Genomic DNA, 22,331 nt, shown 5'->3' on the forward strand with positions numbered 1-22,331 from the left:
CTGTATTGGAAAACAGAAAAAAAACTATTTAACTTAGGGTTTCTATTTGGTCCACAAATGAGCCTTTAATCCTCATTATATATTTTAAGGGTTGGATCCTGCAAGCACCCAGTACATAACTTGGTAATATGTCCACACAATCATTATATGTATGCAAAACTCTAACATCTTTAAAACTGGAAAGCACTTAAGGTGAGTGAAATATAGCTCACCTCAATAAGTACTTTCTAACTTTACTTAATACAGTGGTGCCCCGCAAGACGAATGCCTCGCAAGACGGAAAACCCGCTAGACAAAAGGGTTTTCCGTTTTGGAGGCGCTTCGCAAAACGAATTTCCCTATGGGCTTGCTTCGCAAGACAAAAATGTCTTGCGAGTTCCTGCAGTTCCCCCCTTTTTCTAAGCCGCTAAGCCGCTTATCAGCTGATCCGCTAAGCCGCTAAAAGCCGCTAATAGCGCTAATCCGCTAAGCCGTCAATGGGCTTGCTTCGCAAGACGAAAAAACCGCTAGACGAAGAGACTCACAGAACGGATTAATTTAGTCTTGCGAGGCACCACTGTATGCTACCATATTTAGACAGACGCAGATATAATATCACAGTAAATGCCAACAAGAGAAGGATAGGGGTGATTCATGCTTGAGGAGGAAGGGACAGGTGGGAAAGAGTACAAGATCCTATGTGGCCTATCTTCCATAGTTTAATTATGCCTAAGGAGCAGCAAGTGTTATGTCTGTTCTGCACCAATTCAGGCATTCCCAAACATTTTACTTGACACAAATTGCTGAGAGAATTTGCCTTTGTTCAGGAACCAGATCTGGTATAGTTGCTATGCAATCACCATCTCTGGAGTATTTTTTTCTTAGGATTATTTCTGTTTCTACCTTCTCTTCCTTCAGTTGCTGCTTTTGTTCAAATTCTGCCTTCAGAGTGGCCTCCTGCTCATCTCTCTCTCTGCAGACAGTGACATAACATTCCTTCACTGAGAGCATCTCTTTGTTCAACTCATCAATGACAGTCCTGGAAACACATACAAGTTGCATTTTAAAAGATAAAAAAAATCCCAGTTTTTTTCTAATAAAACAGTGAGTCTGAAAGTGAAACAGTTTCGGGCAGTCTAACTTAGCAGGGCAAAAACAAATCTCACTTTAACTGTGTAATCTTCATTTCATAATCATAGGTGAGTTTTTCTCTCTCTGCAGCATGCCTTTCTTCAAGCTCTTCACAAAGCTTTTTCTTCATGTTTTCATAATGTTGCTGATAGGTTCTTTCACATCTGGGGATAGGAGATAGGAAGAGGAAAAAGCCTAAGAAATGATTTTTTTACACACGTATAAAGAGCAAAACAAACAAAGCCTGCAACCCATCAAGCATATGCATGCACACACATGCACACACGCGCGCACACACACACACACACATACACACACAGCGAGAGCGTACACAATTTCTGGGGTGGTTTAAGCTCAGGGGGTACGAATTAACTCTCCTCTCCTCAACTGTGTCTGCTGTGTCACAATCAGGCTTCAAGGAAGGCTTCCACTGGCTACAGTAGTAGGATTCTTTCAAGCTTAATTACATGTCACAATTAGACTTGAAAAAGCATTCTCTTAGCTCTAACAGAAAGTTATTTTCAAGGCTTTTTGTTTGGAGAAAGGAGTGATCTTCCTGTTGGTTGCAGCTGGAGATGGAAAGCTAACCCTCACCTCCTTGGCTACTACTAGTACGGACAAGTCCTAATAAATATAGAATCCGAGCCAACCCATTTTCTACTTCTTTATCTCCTAAACAGAGAAAATCAAAAAGTAACATTTATAGGCACATGCAGGACATTGTGTTAGCTTCCCACTCCCCCACATTACCTGTCAAGAGCTTCTTGCTTATCCCGATCAGACTCCTGAATCATCTGTCTCATTTGACTACATAGCTCCTGATTTGCATTTTTCAGTTTTTCTTGGTTTTCTATTAATTCCCGAATACGTGCATTAAGGCTCTGTCCAAACAAAAAATAAGAGAGGAATAATGATAAAAGGTCAATTTAAATTTGAATAATGCTCACATCTTATTAACATGTCCTGCTTTTACTGAGAAACATTTTACGGGTAACTCTGCCAAAAGTGGCATCCCTGTGTAAAGTTCTTTTCTCTCCTGAAACAGGTATGAACGTGTGTGTTCTAACACTGTGTGCATTTTTCCTTTTGCCAGTGGCAGCCAATGATGTGGGGTAGAAAACATATAGTGCAGTGACATCACAAAGTAATGTAACAATGGGTGTCAATCTGAACTTTGAAGATGGTTTATTTCTGAGATCATAGCATCAGTGCAGTTGGCATAAATTTATATAAAAAGGGGTCTCCTCAATGAATAGTTCTTATCTTAAATGTAACCTGGAAGGTATCAATAAATATTCTGACCTCAGAATAAGATCAGCAGACTAATCCTGTGTTACCAAAATAGATTATCACTTCCTGTGGGAAAGTTTTCTACAGACAACAGTCTTCTTCCAAAAAGCCATGATTCAGGAAACATACAGATAACCAGCTAGTTATTTCTCATGAGGACTTTGTTTCCTTTCAACTACAAAATGGGCAAGGAACTTGTAGGATGGTACAATGGCACAAAGGAATAAAGATGTTACAGCACTCACTTGTTGAAAAAGACCTCTTCCTTCTCCATGAGGATACATGGGCTCAAAATAGTACTTAAAACCTGAGATTTTCAAGTTGAGCAGCAGCTCAAAGCTCCAACAGGAGCTCTTTGCTCCTCAATAATGTCATGGACCAAAGAATGGGTGAGAGATGTTGTTGCCTTGCTGGTACAGGCTATTGACGGGGAGAGCATAACTCTCAAACAAAATGCAAGGACCCCTAACTTAGGTTCTGCTTCCTTCAGGATAGGTATATCCTCCCCTCCCTCATTTTACTTTAGTGTGGGTACTGTAGCAAATTACCATGCTCACTTTTGTCTAGACTTTTTATAAGGATCCCTTTACTCTCAATATCAAGATATATATGCAACAGTATGTGTTACCACTCTCAGGTCTCCAACATATGTAAGCCATTTTCTGAGTGATCCCATCCCATCCTATCCTTAGATGGAAAGAAAACTGACATGGTAAAAACCCACCTCAGTTTCTTGTTTCAAATCCTGATTTCCCTTTTTCAGCTTCAGCATTTCTTCAGAGACATTAGACTGTACGGGATCAAGTTGATTCTCTATATTTCTTCCTCTGGGCTAATAAAGGAGGGGAAAATGAGTCCAGACAACATAAACACACACACACACACACACACACACACGCAGCAAAATAGCTCTGTGCTGCCCCAATCAGAGGTAAGACTGCCCTTTCCTAGAAGACGTAACAGTTTAAAGTACCAATACCAGAAAGAAAAAGAGGGGGGAGGGACTAGGGACTGCTAAATTGTCAGGTAATGAAAAATTTTGTGAGAGATGCCAAAGAAAAACTTTTCACACAGCCACTTGTGAAGACACTCAATACATGTCATCTGGACGAAAGCTAACACTGGAACATTTGAAATGAATCAGAAATGAAGCCCAACACTTCCCAAAAGCGAAAAAGTAAAAATGTAACCCCAACATGCAATGTTTACCACTCACAAGGTGAATTTGTCAATTATGCATATCAGGGTTGCTGACCTGTGGACCCCCAGATTTTGTTGGGCTACAACTCCCAGCATCCCTGGTTGTGCTGGCCGGGGCTGATGGAAACTAGTCCAACAACATCTGGAACGCCATGCTAACCATTCCTGATGCAAGTTGTTGACGGAAAAAGAAAAAGAAGATACAAAGCACAGAGAGTACCAAAACACAGCTCACTTGGAACTAGATCCAGATAGGATTGTGTGTTATATACGTGCCTCTAAGTGGAACAAAGCCATGATTGCAGAGCACAGCACAAAGCCGTCAAATTATGTCCTAACACACTGTTATCCAAAAACCTGATGTAAGTGTCTGTGTTTTATTTGGTATGGCAGGTAATGCAACATGGATGCTATAGCAAGTAGGGCACACTCGAGTTTTAAATATTAGGGCCAGCTGGACAATTTTGGCAGAAGAATTACTATTGTCAGTGCTTCCCACATTACTTTCCAGGTCCAACAACTGTCCAAGCAGCACAAGAAGCAACTAAATGATTCACGTAACTGTACTTCAAGGTAAATATGTTTCAGCATCAAGGCAAAGGTTTCAACATATCCAGTACAGTCCATCAGCCAGCACTATCATATTCTAGCCATTCTATCCTAGGCCAGTAAACCAAGTTATAGAACTTAAATTACAGTACTCCATCTTATTCTTAAGCAACTCTCTCATGTAAGCAAAAACATCACATACAGTTGTTCAGCACGAAGAGTGTGCTTTAAGCTAAGCACAGGAAATTAAAATAACAAAAGGGTCAGTGCATATAGCTGTAATAAAACTTGGCTCTTACCAAAAGGGCAGACATCAGTTTCTTAGGAAGAAAATCGCCTGTTTTATTTCTTTGTGAAAGATTATCTAGGACAGAGCTTTCCAAACTTTTCATGTTGCTGACACTTTTAAGACATGCATCATTTCACGACATAGTAATTCAGTTTTACTAGCAAACTGGGGGTTAAACTAACCCCTTTCAAGGCCCAGGGAGCAATTCGTGCGACACACCTACACACTGCAGCCAACACACTAATGTGTCGCGACACAGTTTGGAAAGCTCTGACCTAGGCATTGCCTCCAACTACAATAGCAGCCATCTTCACTAGTAGAGGGCTGCATCTTTCCCATACTGTATAGGAAGCACATGGCTTCTCCAAATACTGAGTAGAATTCAACAAGGTTTTGCTCTGAACAGACCCAGTGAAATTAATGAGCATGCTAGGTCCATTAATTTCAATGGGTCTACTCGAAGTAAAACTTTATTGAACACCACCCATTAATTCACCAGCAGTACTGCTTAAATATTATTTACCACATCCACCTAACACAATCCAAGATGGTGGGTTTTTTCTCTCCTTTTGGTTCATACCTGGTTAAAGCAGTTGTTAAGGAGGGTTGAATAAACCTGAGGACTAATCAAATCCAATCATCTGACACAAATATGGGGTGTAATTATTATAGCTGAGTCTTTGTATTCAATATGTATTGCAACTATGAGTTCAATAATACATACCATCCAGGAGTTGGCAACACTTAGCCTCTGATTTCTGGATGATCTAACCACCTACAATCATTTACAGTCTCGTAAACTAAATTCCAAAGTGTAACAGTATAAACTACCATTACTTTCATGTCCATAATTATTGACTACTAAGTTTTGGGTTGCTTGAAATCCAATCAAAGTTTTAAATTTAATGGGTGGGGGGAATGCTGGGTACCCCCATGAGCAAATTAGGGTAAGTGAGACATACAATATGCATAAGATAGGACAGAATAAGTAAGACAATTCAGTAGTCTGGGATTCAAAAGTCATGGGCTGTTCCATCAGCTGCTCGATCTCAACTAAGCACTCATATATTCCAATGTACCAAACTCTACCCAGGACCAGCTGTAAATACTAGGGGTGCCAACTTGAATGAAATATTGCAGGTGCCCAGGTAAGCCCCACCCCACATAATTGATCACATGACACGGTGCACACACACCATTTGAAAGGCAATGCCCATTCAATATTTTATTGCAGGGGCCAAAGCCCAAATGGCCCCCTAGGTGTTGGCTCCTATGGTAAACACTTAAATCTGCTCTCCAAGAGACCTTTACTCTTGAGTAGCCCTTCTTCACTGGACAGCTGCCTGAACCTTCATTTTCTGGCATCTACTCTCTCTGGGATTGGAAGGCTGCTCAAAAGAGGGCTCTTTTGCCACTGTTGAGTTCCACTAGTGTAGCTACAGGGACACCCACACTACAGCTGAGGCAGCAATGGGTTGAGCTGAAAACTACAGGACTTCTATGGTAGCATCTGCAATGATTGTCCTTGGCAGTTCTGGGAAGGCTCCTTATTACGGTTTTATCATTTAGGTCCTTATCTTGCATCATAGCCACTGCTTAGAAAAGGATGACTATGGGGGAAATGAGGTGTTGTTTATTGTTGTTTATTGAATTTATATACCACCCTATACCCGGGGGTCTCAAAGCGGTTCACAGAATAAAATCAATATATAAAATCACAAAATACATAATAAAAATAAAAACAACCCAATTGCCCTCTCGCCCCAAAAAACCCTTTTTGAAAGGGCATAGGATGTAAATGAGATCAACCAAAGTATTATTATTATTAAACCCCTCTCTTGTTTTGGGGGTGATTGATTGATTGATTGTATAGGGAAGCTTTTTAAGGTTTGATGTTTTACTATGTTTTTATATAAGATGGATGACCCCGAGTGGCAGGAGCAACCCAGTCAGATGGGTGGGGTACAAATAATAAATTTATTATATTATTCCCGTGCCCTCCAACAGTTCTCCGATGAAATGAGGGACATCCTAAGGACCCAGAGGGCTACAGCAGAAGAATCTGAGACAAGAGTCATCATCCAAGGGAAGAAGAACACTGGCACATCTACTACTGGAGTTTTAAGTTTCTTCATAAATTTGGCAGGATGTGAGTAATGCTTTTGAGCTATGGAGAATAGAAACAGAGATGAGAAAGCTAAGAGGAAAAATGGAGAAACTCGAAGATGAGTGGCAGTAATCAAACAAGTAATAATAGAGAGAAGAATATGGGCATGGTGGAAATGCTGAAAGAAAGGATGTATGAGAAAAGGCTCAATCATGGCTAAAGACAGGAAAAGGACGAACCTAGGGTCACAGGAATGACCCAGAAGTTTATCACATGTTTCTTGACTTCGTGGGCAATTGGTAGTTATAGCCCAGGATACTGGATGTCTCGTTACTCCAACTGAAAAGAGAAAACTTAAAAGTATATCAATATTTCAAAACGCACCCCACAATTAAAACAAACCTCATGCACATTTGTTTTCACTAGTTGCTCCTTCAGGTCTTCAACTGTTCTCTGGTAATCATCAAGGTCACTCTGTAACCGAGAAATGTGGTTCCTCTTTGTTTTGTTACTATTCAGTAAACGTTCTAGTTCAATCTTCAGCTGTAAGATGATCTCATCTTTAGAAAATTCTTTATCTGCTTCTTTAGTCAGTGCAGCGCTGTTGAACATTACCAAGGGGAGGGGGGATAGTTGCATTAATAGCCTATAATTATTGGGAGACTTTGAGATTCTGAGCCACTTGGAATTATTTTATGTACTAAGGCTGCATCCTAAAGTTCCATTTCAGTGAGACTTGCTCCCAAATAAACAAGTAGGATGAGGCAAACAGTTTTATTTGTATGTGTCCTTTGCCTTTCAGGTTTACTTTGAAGCGGCAATAGAAGTTGACCTGGTATCTGGTTCTTGGACTGTGTATCCTATTCATTGCAGAGAGCTCTAGCCTTGCAATTCTAGGATGCTATAATTGGCAACAGAGTAGTTTAAAATGGACTCACTGTCAAAGAGTTTAAGGCACCTACTTACTTAAACAACAAATGAAGAGCTCACAAATTCACTCTTGCATGCAGATATTATAGGATATATGGATTACCCTTCCAGTTGGCTTGTGTCATAGGGGCCTCATTTCAACTTTCCCCATAACTGATTATAGCAGTGCTAGCCATTCAGTTTTTTACCTGAGGACAGTAATAACCATCCCGTTTATTTTAGTTATTTATTGCATTTATATACCACCTTTTATCTTGCAGGGATCAAAGGGTACATGGTTCTCCTCCTCCCCATTTGGCAACAGCCCTGCAAGGTAGTTTAGGCTAAGAGATGGTGAGGCAGTGAGCTTCATGGCTGAGTGGGGATTCAAACCCTGCTCTTCCAGGTCCTAGTCCAACACTAACCATTACGCCACACTGGCTTTATCAACATTTCAGCTTTTCCCATAACTAATTCTAGCAGTGCTACCCATTCAGTTTCTATCTAAGGAGAGTTGTGAACTCATCATATGCCCACCTAGTCCCTTCCCTCTCAATTTTCCAAGGGCTAATAGAAATTGCATTGTTTAGACGTTCTTCGATCTGGAGTACCATTTAGAGATTATCATCTAGCTATTTGGCATCTTGTTTTGCTATAGTGCTATTATTTTATTGAACATTTTCATGGTTGTTTTACTGTTATTTTATTTTATCATATGCTGCTTGAGAGCTTACCCAAGTGGCGGCTTATAAATTGCAAAACAAACAAGACCAAACAAACTTGCCCTAAATTTTGGGTTCTACCACCACAAATATAGCTCAAGCTGTACACCTTCAGCTTGCATATTTTGCATATGCTGGCTTAAAAACAAAGACTTAACACCACACTACATTGCAGCCTTAAATTTACTAATGAAGGTTTACACTGTATCTTTACATCAATCTTAAACACAACTATTACAAGTCCATTCTTTTCTTATGAAAACCACTGCTACTTTGGTAATAATCTACAGAAGAAAAACGAATAGAAAGAAAGCAGTAACGGTTGTATTTTACCTAAAAGTGCAATTTAAATATGTAACGAAAACATGTATCACACAGGTACATTAATAAGGGTAATAATTTTAGGGGTCCAGAGAATGGGAAGGCAACAACTAAGTCTTCAGAATTACTAAAGCTAAGTAGATATGGACTTGAACAGTTCCTTGGATAGCAGACTACTGCAAGCCCCATGTGAAAGTGAGATTTAAAATTTTAAAACATAATAGGGAGATATGATACTATTTGGACAACATTTCAGTATTAGTCATTTTCAGATTAGAAAGCTGTTCACCCAGTACCTGTTAAGTCCAGTTTTCTTTTTAATACCCAAATCTACATAAGAATCAGTCATGTCTACATTCACTTCTCCACCTGGGTCACTGAGAAACACACCATGTTTCGCAGCAGATTCATATAAAACCAATTCTTCTTTAAGTTCCTTTAACTCTTCCTAAAATACAGGGGAGGCAGGGAATAGCAGATAAACAAATCCAGAATAGGTTAGGAATATAGGCTTGCTAACATTTAACCAATAATTATGACCAATTAATGCGAGTCCAAAAGATGCGCAATCGCGCACAGCACCAAACCCAGAAATAACAAAAAATGTCATGAAACACGTCACTAAAAGGCTGGAACGGGAGTGAGACTCACTTATACACACTACAATGCGCACAGGGGCCAGGAACAGAAGCCCCTGGCAAAATGGTTGTTGACTGTAGTCATAGCTGAGTGTGCAGTTAAGCATCTGTTTAATTTCTTAAAATACCTATATGTGACAATAATGATCTGTGGGCCAAATAAAGTGAAACTGGTAAGATATATATATTATTGTCATACCCTTCCCCCATGTTGGGCACCATGTAGTATCTGATCAAAGGAATTTATCAATGAAACAGCTTCAGGGACTGACAGACATTCATTGGGCCACTTTATTCTGGAAGTGTCTGAGTGCTGTCTATTACAACTGACTGATTACTGGAAGAATCCAGATGTGACACTCAATGACACTGTCTCCAAGAATTCAGGGCAAATGCCTGGTGGAAAGACTCCTTTGATTCCTGGATTTCAAGAAGATGGGTTGAATGCAAGAGGTGACCCTATAGTATGCACAAATATCTTTGATGGGTAATAAAACTTCATTCATTCATATTCTTAATGGCAGCTCACTTCTCACTACAGATATGTCATTAAGTGCCATTTTTCTGCTAGGAAATACAGTAAATATAAAGGAAATTTTAAAGTAGGCTAAAGCTCCAGTTCACAATGAATGCATGGAGTAGCCTTTTGTCATGTCTGCCTACATCATCCTCCACCAATAAAATGAATCAATCTTATGGTGTGATGAAAGAATACACGGGATAAGGATTACTCTGTATTTTGCACACTGGGGGGGGGGGGGATCCCACGCATATTTACTCTGTTGTAATCCTCAATTTCAACAGCAAGCTCCGTAGTAAGTGAATTTAGGACTGCTGAAATTAGTGACAGTAAAAATAAACCGTTCAGTCGAGTCTCCAACTTCACAATGATCTTGGTATACACCAACATACTCTTTTTTAGAATGTTTATAAACCATTAAAAAATATCAGGGCAGCAAAGTGCAATATATGGGCATACAAGCATAGAATGCAGCATAAAAAGCTTGGGAAATCAGTAAAGGTTTAGACAAAAGCATTTCAAGGCTACTGCCAGGTGCACTACCATGAAGGGAGTGTTCCACAAACAAGGCACCATAAGAGAGAAGACCCAGTTAAGATAGTTTTGAGCCTCCCCTGGGCATCTGAAGACATAGCTAGACTGGTATAGGGTAAAGTATTTTTTTCAGGTATTTGGACCCCATGCTGCTTAGAGCTTAGTAGGTAAGCACCTTGAAATAGTGCCCAGGCCAAAATCGTAAAGTATTTAAACAGGATAATAAGCCAACCTGCAGAGCCTTATTCATTTCATTGCTTATCAGCTGGACAGACTGGGCTTGCTGAAGCTGCATGCGTAACTGATTTGTCTCCTTCACCAAACCTGAAAAGAAAGAGCTGGAATTAATATATTGTGAGTATACGGTAAGAACAGCAGGAGGGAGGGTTGTCAAGTGACCTTGACTAAGGTCTATTTTGGCATTAAGAAGAATATACATTAATAACTCAAATTAGAAACAGTAATCAGGTAGCAGCATTTTTAAATGTACCCTTTTAAAGATCCACTGAAACACTGGATTTTTCTACTACAGAGAGGATGTGGACATTATGGCCCTATGTGAATGGAAGGTACTCAAGTTCTCGGGGGTTGTTTTTTTTAAAAAAATATCTTTTCCAGCATTTGAGACTGTGGCAGCTTTATTTCCTTTGAGTTTTTCTTTGCACTTTAAAATAAAAGTAATGATGAGTACATAAGACATGTCCAATGTTTGCTTTTCTTTAGCTTGCCTGAAGCTGAAGGAAACTGTGAAACTCTGCCAAAAAAAACAGGATGAACAAGGTTGGCTTGGTAAAATAGTTAAGTTTTTGGGGTTTTTTTAAGGAACAAGATGTCTAAATGTATACAGTGGTATCTTTAATGTCACTTACAGAGGCATTTCACAGTATTTCTTTAGCCAGCAGGAATATTTTTCAGTGTGGAGTTGGCAGGGCTTATGTCACTTAAGTATCACCTGCCACACTCATCATCACTTATTTACCTTGTTACGCAAGGTTCGCTTAAAAGGAAGTTTTATTCTACTGAAACTTTCCATCTTTCTCCTTGCAAGAGGCCTCTCACCACCTATGCCACCTAGGTATCCAATCTAGTCGCTTTTTTAGGATGACACCCTAAGCAAAGAGAGCGCCGTATGAGCTTCATCATAATGTATGAGCATTCCAGGATTATTTACATATGATGAGGGGCTTTCTTAATTCCTACCTCTCAAATAACTCTTTTTACCACTGATTTGTTGGCCAAGGAATACCTGTACATTTGCCACGGAATCCTAAGTGTTTTTCAGAGGATTCTAGGGCGCAGCATGTATAGTGTTTGTAGGATTCGCTAGGTAAGCTTGTTGGGCCAACTTTTCACCCTACACCAGCGGTTGTCAACCTAGTCCCTACTGCCCACTAGTGGGTGTTTCAGGATTCTAGGTGGGCGGTAGGGGGTTCTACGGCACAAGCTGAATCCTCCTTCGACCGAGCACTGGTGGGCGGTAAGGAAATGTTACCATCAAGAAAGATGCATTAGTGGGCAGTAGGTATAAAAAGGTTGACTACCCCTGCCCTACACAAACAAAGAATGTATTCCTAGAATGTGCCCATTAATCACTTGCAGCTGTGAATCAACAGCTTCCTGCGATGTCAAATACACAGGTTACCAGGGCTCTGTTGTAGTTGCGGTTTTCATTGAGGAAACCTGGAGATCCTCAGAAACAAATTCAAAAACCGATAACTATCATGCTCAGCTGATACTTAAGAATAGCATTAAGCTATTGTCCCGAAGGAACTGACAAATGGTTTCTTCATCTGCACCTAGTTATAGTCTAAAGGCTACTGTTTTGAGACTATTATGATTTTTCAGGCAAATACCTATTCAAAACTTGAGCAGATCTTCATTCATGTTTGCCACCAAAACAATGCAAATATGACAAACCTGTCTGCAGCAGATTTGCACACTGGTTTTGGCTTTCTTCTAGACTTCTTGAGAGCCGACTGATAATTTCATTTTTTTCCATTTTGCTTTCTTCAAGAGTTCTTTCAAGTTGTTTCACATGTTCCTTTAGATGGCAGCAAAGTTCTGACTGATAAAAGAATTGTATCAAAAGTTTCCAATCAATACCTATACAAAAAATTTATGCCACTTTCCCCTCCAAAATGGACTCAAATAAGCTTACATTAAAACACAATTACCAAACTAAAAGCAGCATCACAGAACAAGAGTATAAAAGAGGCAAAACAGCTAAGCAATAGAATCAAAAGCTTAAAGAGAAATGTCTTTGAACACAAACAGCAAGCAACACAAACAAACAGCAGAATGGGTGTCCATATAGGCTACATTGTTCCCAATCAAGTTTAATATTAAAATCATCCATACTTCACAATTGGGTTTGGGGGGGTGTGGAACACAGAAACATAAAACTATTTACATATTCTCAATTAAATAACACAACAACTGAAAAAAATGTATAGACATTTTGTTTTTTTCCATTCCATTGTAAGCTATCTAATTCATCTTCTGGATCACAGATTTATACCAGCAGTAGAAAAGTTTAAATAGTTCCAAACTATAGTTCTTCTTCATAATTGATTTTAAGGGGAACCAAGTTCTCTCAAGCTGGTTTTTGCTCTGACTTTTTTCTCATCACAGTAAGTGTAGACATCATGACCAGATACCATTTTTTTAATTATTAATCCACTCTCCTTCAGTTGAAATTCCTTAAGTATGTCATTTGGCTGCTATTAACATTTTTGCTTCAATTAGCAATTCACCACCAAATTACCATGTTCTGATTGTTATTATTATTTTAAGATGTAAATTCTTTTTTGGGTAACAGACACAATGGTATATTATATCCAATCATATTTTGCATATTTTCCAGAATATCTTTGCACAGGTCCAATATACATCATATAATCTACATCACTAGTGAATTTTTTTTAAAGGGAGGGGGAAGGAAAATAAAAATTAAAACAACACTTTAGGATGGTTCAGGTATCACAAACTTAGTCCAATAAACTGTGGTTTCTTAAAGGAGCTGTTACAAGGATAGCTTGCTCCTGGCTTGATATATGAAGCTACTCTTAGAGTTATTGCTATTGCCTCTTGAGCTTTTTGTGGGATGAATCAACTTTCTTTTCAGCCACATCCTTCAAAATGGTGCCTCCAGCACTCAGCCAGGAGGGTGGCTTTTTTCCTCATGTGGCTATAGAAAGAGGCAGGAACAGAAAAAGATTAAAAGGAGTGCCTAAAGCTTCTTTTTTTTTTTTAGTTTAGACCACCCCCTTCTCAGATTTCATATCTTTTGTTATGTCAGTCAGTAAAGTCTCTTTAAGGTTTTAAATCACTTCTTTAGTAAATAAAAATGAAGGTGGGGAAGTATGAACCAGTCCCAAATATGGATGCTTTTGATAATTGACATTTATCAACGTTAAGAGCATTGTCCTTCAGGGGCCTCTGGTGGTGACCCTGGGAAACTGCAGCCCACTTTAAAAAGAGAAAAATGGTTGTGCTTCTAGGTGTGGTGGGGCAGGAAAGAAAGCTGGAGTATAAACAATTTGAAGTCAAGTGATCCCCAGATTTTTAAGAATGATTTGCTGAATTAGATCTTCAGCATTACAGAATCTTGTCAAAACAGGCCCATGACTGGAAGTCAAAGGAGTGAGGATAGTTACCACCATCTGTTTCAATTTCTAAAATAAAGGAGAAAGCCACTGAAGACAACTGAGCTCTGTGGTTTTGTAGTTTGTATGCATTCTGTATGCTTCCCTTCCAAGTGTATTTTCAAATGGAGAGTTGGTATTTAGAATCATTGTCAGATGGAAAAAGCAGTACATCGCAACTTTTCATGCCCTCTGTGTGATATTTTCAATATTGTAAACCTCAATCTGACCTGCTCCTGGAATGCTATATTCCTAGCATCCAGTTTCTGTTGCAAAGACAAGGCTTGTTCTTCATGTTTCTGTTTGAGTGCCGTAACAATCGCCTCATGCTGCTCTCTTGCACGCTGGAGGGTGTCAGAGCGTCGAAGTTCCAAGAGCTGCTGCTGCATGGTTTCCATTGCAACTTCTGCAACTTTAGATTGTTTGATCAGCTACAAAAACAAACAAAAATCAAACAGGAACATGTGTTAGTTCAAAATGATTCTCTAGCCCCTTAAAAAAAATAAAATTATTGACATCAATTCTCTGGTTACAAAGTATTCAACTTCTTAAATAGAATGCCATATTATGTTACGAAGCACGTATTGTGCAACTATATTCGGCTAAGAATATCCATAATAATCCAGTTTTTAAAAATGCTAATACATACTAAAAAGCTAGTTTTGCTTGGAAATGTGTTTGCATACTTCTTTCCCAAAGCAATTTACAGCATGTAGTTTTCTTCAAGACCATGATGTCACACACTTTTCTTAGTCACTGATTAATTTCAGGATGATTACTGTTTCTCCAAGATTTTGCTACCAAACGTTATCTGAGCTGCTATCAACAATGAGATACAAGAACCCTTTGATTGTTCTTTATCTGCTGCTTAATATGATCTAACAACATTATAATTGGATTTAGTTGCAGACTGTATCCTGTAATTCCCCTTTTAGTATCTCTGATATCTTTCCAAACAATCCTAATCCAGTTGAGTCCTACTATATATGGGTGATGGCTCTCTTTTCTTCATGACATCACCAACAAAATTCTGAAATGTTGCAGTACTTTGGTAAATCTTTAATAACAATGAGAATTGTAATAGTTACCGTACCTGCTCCTCGTTGGCAGCTAGCGTCTGAATTTGTGTTTCTAAAGCTTTTATTTGGCCTTCAAGCTGAATTTCCCTTTCTTTGGCATTTTGATGGAGTTTTTGGCTTTCCTGGAGACTGAGACACATGCCATCTTTTTCATCTTTTTTAAAAAAGAAAGAAAAATATTTAAAACTTCTAGATTAAGTTTGAGGGGGTGGGGAAAAGGACTACAATGTCTACCTGTCAAAATGGCCATGGATGGTGGGGAGACCAAACTATCTTGCCCACTGGTTGAATCCTGTTCCCTCCCCCTGAAATCGTCAGTCCCTGCTCACACACAATTGTAAATATTAATACAAATGCAGTGATCAGCATGGAAAGAATGAACACAGAATTTGTCTCTAATGAAGTAATTTAATTTTAGGGTCCAGATTGGTGTAGTTTTAATTTAATGAACACACAAAATGCAGTTCAGACAATAAATTATAGCAAAATAACAGTGTGCTGCCTTGTTTATTATTTGTAATAGGCACTTCAATATTAACTCTTGCATATCTGGTCCTCTTACTGCCCTTTTGGCATTTTATCTTTGTTATTTCCCAAACTTCTAACACATTCTGCCAAGAATGCAAGTGATCTCGGTCAATAATCCCAAGTGGGAGTGAACTGGGGAAAACAGCCTCAAATTCCAAATCAGGATTCCTTCTGAATCTAATCTGGCCTACGGGCAGGGGGCTCCCCACCACTGCCAGAGAAGAAAATATTTTATTTCTAAGGGAGCTAGAATCCTCACAAACCAAACCAAAACTCTGCCTCCCCAAGGCAAAGAGATTTACCTTTTACAATTGCAAGCTGATGAGACAGATACCTAATCTGCTGGGCTCTTTCTTCCAGCTGGTTATTAAGTTCTTCCAGTTTTCTTCCTTTTGCTTTATTAAGAACCTGAAGTTGCAGAATCTGCATGTTGTCTGGAGAATCTGTGAATTCAGATACAAATTCCAAACATCAGATATTAAAATATGTATGCTTTTCTCAACTAATATAAATAGGGCCATATAGTTTTTTAATGGAGGGATAATTATATCTTGATAAAAATATCAGAAGTTTTGCCAAATGCATCTTTGCTTCTCCTTTTGATTCCCACCCCCCCACCCCGATTAGATGGCAGAGCCAACTATGAAGCTTATATGCAGGGATCCGAATATTTAAACTCCAAAAACCCCACAAATGAAGTCTTTGCTGTCCCACAGCTGCTGGGCAAGCAACTTTACCTACAATATTCTGGCATTTAAGTGGTATATTAATTACTAAAATAAATTGAGGGAACTCAACCCACCAGGCAATAGCTCTGTGGCTGTCTGCAATTTGAACATTCATATAGACTTCTTCCTTCCTAGTTCCCAGTTTTTGTTTATGAATCTTACACAAATCATATGATGGAAAGGCAGAGAGCCTTCCACAAGATCAAGGGTGGGGCGGTCTGAGTGTGTGTCCTGTGAGGCTTGTTGTGAGCAGCTTGCTTGAAGGGTGTGTTCATGGCTGGCTGATTTATCTGCAAGAGAAGGCCCCTTCAGGATGTGGCTGATTTCTTGTTCTGCTGGCAAATAGTGAGCCAATCACTCCAGCAACTATCAGAGACTGTGTTTATTATGGGTAGGAAATGTCTGAAAGCTGCTCACTGTAAAGGCAGTACACCTTGCAATACACACCTAACAAAAGGGCTGCCTCTGCCAAGGTGCAAAGGTCTATTTTGTAGGGATGGGTAAACATAGATGCTGGCCTGAGTGTGCAGGGCTGCTGAAATAGCTGTTACTCTTGTCAAGTGGGCAGTAACATGCCTGGGTGCCTACAGGTGTTGTGATTCATAGACTAGAACAGTGTTTCCCAACCTTGGGCCTCCAGCTATTTTTGAACTACAAAATTCCCATCATCCCTGACCACTGGTCTTGCTAGCTAGGGATGATGGGAGTTGTAGTCCAAAAACAGCTGGAGGCCCAAGGTTGGGAAACACTGGACTAGAATGAATATGAATACACACACACACACACACACACACACACACACACACACCCTTAATTCACCTTGCTATGATAGGATGAAATGATACAAAGAGGCTGTGTGTCTCTCAAAAGCGCTTTGTTCTTTCCATGTGTGTGCTGACTGCCTTTCTGAAATCTAGCATGTGCCAAGATTGCTCTATAGGGTGGGAGGAGTGCAGGAAAAAGGATAGAAATATTAATTCCTAGGTACTGTGGAAAGTGGTGTTGGTTTTTGTGCAAAATGTACCGTCTGTACAAAGAATCACATTGTCCTTGTGAAACAGTTCTTTTTTCATTGAGAGAGCCTTGAACGCCTGGCTGAGGTAATACTACCTGGAATACTACTTTTAAGGAGAGTAGGCGCAGAGAAACCAATCTGGTGGGTTCAAAAGGAGGCTGACCTAGCACCTTCAGGTCCATGTGTAGTCTCCAAGCCAGACATCTGTGAACTGTTGGTCAGCTAAGGAGTGCTTCCCTTCTGAGGAATCTTTTCACTTGTAGATGTGGCCAACGGACCTGTGGCTCACCTGGGATAGCACTGAAGTTAGTGCAGAAACTTGGTGTCTCAGTGTGTTGGGCTTGAGGCCCCGTTCCACGCCAGATTATAAGAACTGCAAGAACTCTGAAGCCAGGTTCCAGTTTGCCCATCCGCTTTCTATGGCACCATCTGGAAAAGGCTCCCCACAAAAGGCCTCATAAATCCAGTTAGTTGATGCCTTCTGGAGGCCAGAATTGTGCCAATCACCTGTGTAGCACGTCCAGTCTTCTGGAGTCTTTGCCTCTCAACCTGAGAGAGGTCCAATATTGGCCTGGATTTTGGAAAAGGCATGCCTGTTCAGTGTCCACTCTGCTGGCTAGATATAGTCTGATGAGGTAGTCTGTTGTACTGTGCTGTGCTACAATCAAGGCCAGGTTTTCTTCTGCAAAGATAAGGAAAGCTTGTGCCTCTTTTAGGAGCAAGTGTGATCTGCCAGCCCCTTGGTATTCTAGGTGTGCTTTTGTGGTTGTGTCTTCTGTCAGGACCAACACTTTTGTGGCAAATGGTGACTGTGAAGTGTCGTCGTGCTAGACTGACTGCCCTGAGCACTAGCCAGTTTATGGTGTGTGTTGCTTCACTGCTTGACCAAGTTGTTTGCGCCCCTTACTATTGGCAGTGTGCATTTGGTTAGCTAGGATGGATCCAGCTACCAGCTCAGAGACTGTTTCACCAGCTTGTGTGCATCTTCATCGCTGCAAAGGTTTTTCCAGTTGGGAGCCAAAGAAGACAGTAAAGAAGGAAATGAAGTTAGGGTTGTTGTTTTTTAGAAAATACTTCAGAAAAAGAGCAATAAAGAGAAAAGGGCAAAGATAGGTAGCAGGAAAGGAAGCCAGCACAGAACATAGACAGAGAGCAGAGCAGAGGAAATACAACCACTTTAGGAGAAGGCAGAGACAAAACTGAAGAAGCCTAAAGGGAAAAGCACATATAGATCAACTAGTCACATGTCCCTGACTTAGGCAAATCACAGGGCACCACCGTCTATAAGGATATCTCATCTGCTACCCTCAGAACATCAACTCTTAGAGTAATTCACAACTTACCCTCACCAGTACCCAAAAATTCTTGTTGCATCTCTTCAAATGGGTCATTTCTTCTTGTTGCATCTGGAGAAATAGGGACTGATTGCTGGATGTTATTCTGGTATGGCTTATATACTACTTTGTAAGGCTCCACAGTTGTTTCTGAAGTGCCACATTGCAACTACAACAGAAAAAACATAATTTCTTTAAAAAGTAAAAGTCGCTTCTTACATTTGTTATCAAAGTTCCAATACCCAATTATGAAATATACATGTACTGTATAGTGCCACATATAAAGGAAGCATATATAAGCCCCACTTTTCCCTTTAATACATATGACTGGATTCCTACTCCTTGCCTCTTGTCATCCATGTACTTTATTTTTTATTTTGTTTTTTCTGTTGTTGTTTTTTTTACAAAGTAATAATCATAAATAAATAAGAATAAAAGTGTGCACCCCACCACCGAGTAGTGGTGGTAATACCCCAAGACCTTAATTTGGAAACCATTACTTGGAAATAAGCCCTAACGATTTCAACAGAGCTTAGACCCAACTCAGAAGTGCCAGATTTGCTATTTGAAAGTTACAAACCGACTTAATCTTGAGGATGTGGTTTTCTTGCGATGCCACTAGTTTTTACAACTTTGGAAGATGAGTATCAGGAAATGAGAAAACAAAATAGCAGCTTCAAAGAGTCTACATACCTTCAAGTTTTCCTTCTTAGCATCAATGAAATTGTCTGCTTTGCTATGTTGCTTACTGAAATCTTGCTGGTGACCATTTGTGTATGGCCTAAAGTTTTCTGGAAGGTGATATATATTGTCTTGTTGGTAGTGGCTAGATGCTTTAAACCCATCTCCTCCCAGATACACTTCATCAGATCCATCCTCACTAGCTCTGCCAGAAATCTCATACATGCTTTTATCTTCATCTTCATTGTGATGCTCTGACCAGTCACTGCCATGCATTTCACCTTGGAAGTTGCCTTGGTCATATAAAAAGCGCTCAGCATACAAATTCTGACCCTGTTCATAGTCCTGTGAATAAAGTTAGTTAGCACAACTGGGTACTAGTTATGTTACAGCTAGAAAAGTTTGAAAGACAACATGAATAAATTATTATTTTGCAAACCTGAGCAAAGATAAAGATAAACAAGCAAGCAAGCAAGCATGCCAATCTGGTCCATTGTATGTCGTATTAACTTACACTTGATGGATTTGTTGCAACTGGATGATCATCCCATCTGTTGGCATCCTGATCCCAGGGTTTCTGTGCTCTATAAAGAAAGCACATGGAGCCATAGGAAACACGTGAGCATGTGTAGCATTATTGTGATATATATATTATTAGCTGAACTTTTTTCTTCATCTGGCCTCCTACTCAGGCAGTTGATGTTGCTCATACAGTTACTGTGAGTGCCATTTGAAAATTTCAACACTGTCAGGAGTGGGTGGAGGATAATAAAGAGAGTCAAGTTTCTTACTGTTCATGGTCCTCGGGTGCACTGTAATCAGAGAGGTGATCTCCACTGTCTTCTAGCATATCATGGGGAAGGTCTGTTAATAGCTGCTGCAACTGAAATAAGACTTATTATAGTTACATAAACATGCAGAAGGTTGGACTAGATGATCCTTCCAACTCTACAATTCTATATTTCTTTGATTCTATGGAGCACAGATCCACTAACTCGACTTGTGCTTAAGCAAAAGAGGTTTTGGCACCTTCAATACCAAAGGAATTAAAATGAGAAGGCATGCTACATTGTTCTGAAAACACCATACCATTATAATATTACCACCACAGCACATATTATTCTTTCTCTGCTGGGCCATGAACATTTGCACAAAAAGTATGGAAGATATTCATTCTCATAAACAAGGCAGGTAAGATGGAATAGAACTATAGTAACAGATTCATTTATGGGAGCTGACCTATTGCACAACCTACACATAGATGCCTTTGAGGGGCATGCTTTGCTGCTACCCAAAACAGTGAGCAAGATTAGAATTCATCAACTTGTTCAGCACAAAGTTGCACATCGGAAATATATCTGTAAGATTGTAGTTCAGACAATTAGGTTGGATACAGACATGGCTGCAGCAGAACTCTGCTAACTGGATGCTTCATAGGCAGAATTCAGAGAAGGAAGTTGTTGTTGTCGTTGTTGCTACTAGTGGCCCCTTCATCTCCTTATACTACACCCCCATGACTGCAAGAATCTGCTCTGGAAGGTTTGGGGTTCCTATGAAAGTGTGGGAGATAGTGCTGTGCGATGCAGATGTCTCTGTTGGATCAGAGTCCCTTGGGGGAATGTAAAGACTGTTTGTGGATTGGACACTCTGGACCCAATGCCTGTAACTGACTACTTGAAAATAATCAGGAGCAATAGGTTACCCAATCACCAGTTTCTTTGTATGAGCTTAAAGGTAAAGGTAAAGGAACCCCTGACCATTTGGTCCAGTTGTGACCGACTCTGGGGTTGCGGCACTCATCTCGCTTTATTGGCCGAGGGAGCCAGCGTACAGCTTCCGGGTCATGTGGCCAGCATGACTAAGCCATTGCTGGCAAACCAGAGCAGCTCACGGAAACGCAGTTTACCTTCCCACCAGAGCAGTACCTATTTATCTACTTGCACTTTGACGTGCTTTCGAACTGCTAGGTTGGCAGGAGCAGGGACTGAGCAACAGGAGCTCACCCCGTCGCGGGGATTCGAACCGCTGACCTTCTGATCGGCAAATCCTAGACTCTGTGGTTTAACCCACAGCACCACCCGCGTCCCATTTGTATGAGCTTATCCCTCCTCTATTCTAGCACTCCATTCCTCACATTTCTCAGAATACAGGGTGCGAAACTCTCCCCCAGCCCTCTGTCTGTCTCTCACACCCACACACAGAATTCTCCATCTCAACTCCTAGATGACTTAGAGAAGCCAGGACAGGTAGCTGATTTGAATGTTGCACTGTTTGTCTTGACATGACATTATATTGATATGCAAGCCTGCCTGACAGAAGAGGTGTGTGGCAAAAGCTATCCTGTCCTCTGGCCTGAATACTGCCTCCTGCTCTGCTCCCGGAATTGATGGAGGGTGGGGTTTTATCAAAGGTAAAGGAACACCCACAACTCCTGCTGACTTCAGAAAGGAGTTGCTGCTCTTCTAGACAGAACTATATAACTGCATTACAAGAATGGTAACCTGAAGAACATCTGTTTGAGCCTGCTTTTGCCTTCTCCCTCCCATGCCTTTTCTTCATATGTCGTGGCTTTCTAAATTATGAGTCTCTATAACCAATTTTTGTAAGCCACTCTGGGAGCGTTTCTGGCTCAATAACAAGGAATAAATGCTTTCAATAAATAATATGCAATGGAACATACAAAACTTGGGAACCCTATTACTTTACCCTATAATTTTACTTCGAAGCTGGAGTGGGTGGTAATAACTTAACATTATTTCAGCTGAAGTATCTTGATAGGAAACCAATACTGCACTTCTCCAAGTATTTTTTTTTAAAGCCAAAAAATACAGTGAATGTAGAACTTAAGTCACTGCAGGACCAACCTTTCTTTTGAGAGGGAAGAGCTACAGGCCACTTACATCTCTCAGAATACCCTTCCCCAGTATTTATTTGTTGAGGAAGTTACTTTTCAGCAACTAAAATAAACTTTCTTTACTTACTTGGAGCAAGGAATCCTGTATAGAGTGCACCTGTTCTTCCAAACCTTCAGTGAGGTTTTGGTACTTAGAATGGATCTCAACTGATACATCTGTGCAGTACATTTTCTTTTTCTCACGTTACTAGAAAACTGTACACAACATAAGCGATTATG

General features: G+C 40.1%; 1 protein-coding gene across 4 annotated transcripts in view; it reads right to left on the minus strand.

Moving 5' to 3' along the window:
* Positions 1-22,331, minus strand: part of CEP152 (centrosomal protein 152) — a 45,083-nt gene that overhangs the window by 16,317 nt on the left and 6,435 nt on the right. For 3 of the 4 annotated variants that reach the window (XM_083712401.1, XM_083712404.1, XM_083712402.1), the window contains 16 exons: positions 22,180-22,307; positions 19,990-20,081; positions 19,713-19,782; positions 19,211-19,543; positions 18,527-18,686; positions 15,743-15,883; positions 14,927-15,066; positions 14,064-14,264; positions 12,107-12,254; positions 10,422-10,513; positions 8,794-8,945; positions 6,948-7,146; positions 3,125-3,232; positions 1,861-1,991; positions 1,146-1,274; positions 883-1,018 (listed from right to left, as the gene is read on the minus strand). In XM_083712401.1, the coding sequence (XP_083568527.1) occupies positions 883-1,018; positions 1,146-1,274; positions 1,861-1,991; positions 3,125-3,232; positions 6,948-7,146; positions 8,794-8,945; positions 10,422-10,513; positions 12,107-12,254; positions 14,064-14,264; positions 14,927-15,066; positions 15,743-15,883; positions 18,527-18,686; positions 19,211-19,543; positions 19,713-19,782; positions 19,990-20,081; positions 22,180-22,281 (2,334 nt within the window). In that variant the 5' untranslated portion in view covers positions 22,282-22,307. The remainder of the gene's footprint in view (positions 1-882; positions 1,019-1,145; positions 1,275-1,860; positions 1,992-3,124; positions 3,233-6,947; positions 7,147-8,793; positions 8,946-10,421; positions 10,514-12,106; positions 12,255-14,063; positions 14,265-14,926; positions 15,067-15,742; positions 15,884-18,526; positions 18,687-19,210; positions 19,544-19,712; positions 19,783-19,989; positions 20,082-22,179; positions 22,308-22,331) is intronic. The other variant, XM_083712403.1, reaches the window with a different exon arrangement.

This window comes from Podarcis gaigeae (assembly GCF_964106915.1).
Source record: "Podarcis gaigeae genome assembly, chromosome: 14".
Classification (NCBI taxonomy): Eukaryota; Metazoa; Chordata; class Lepidosauria; order Squamata; family Lacertidae; genus Podarcis; species Podarcis gaigeae.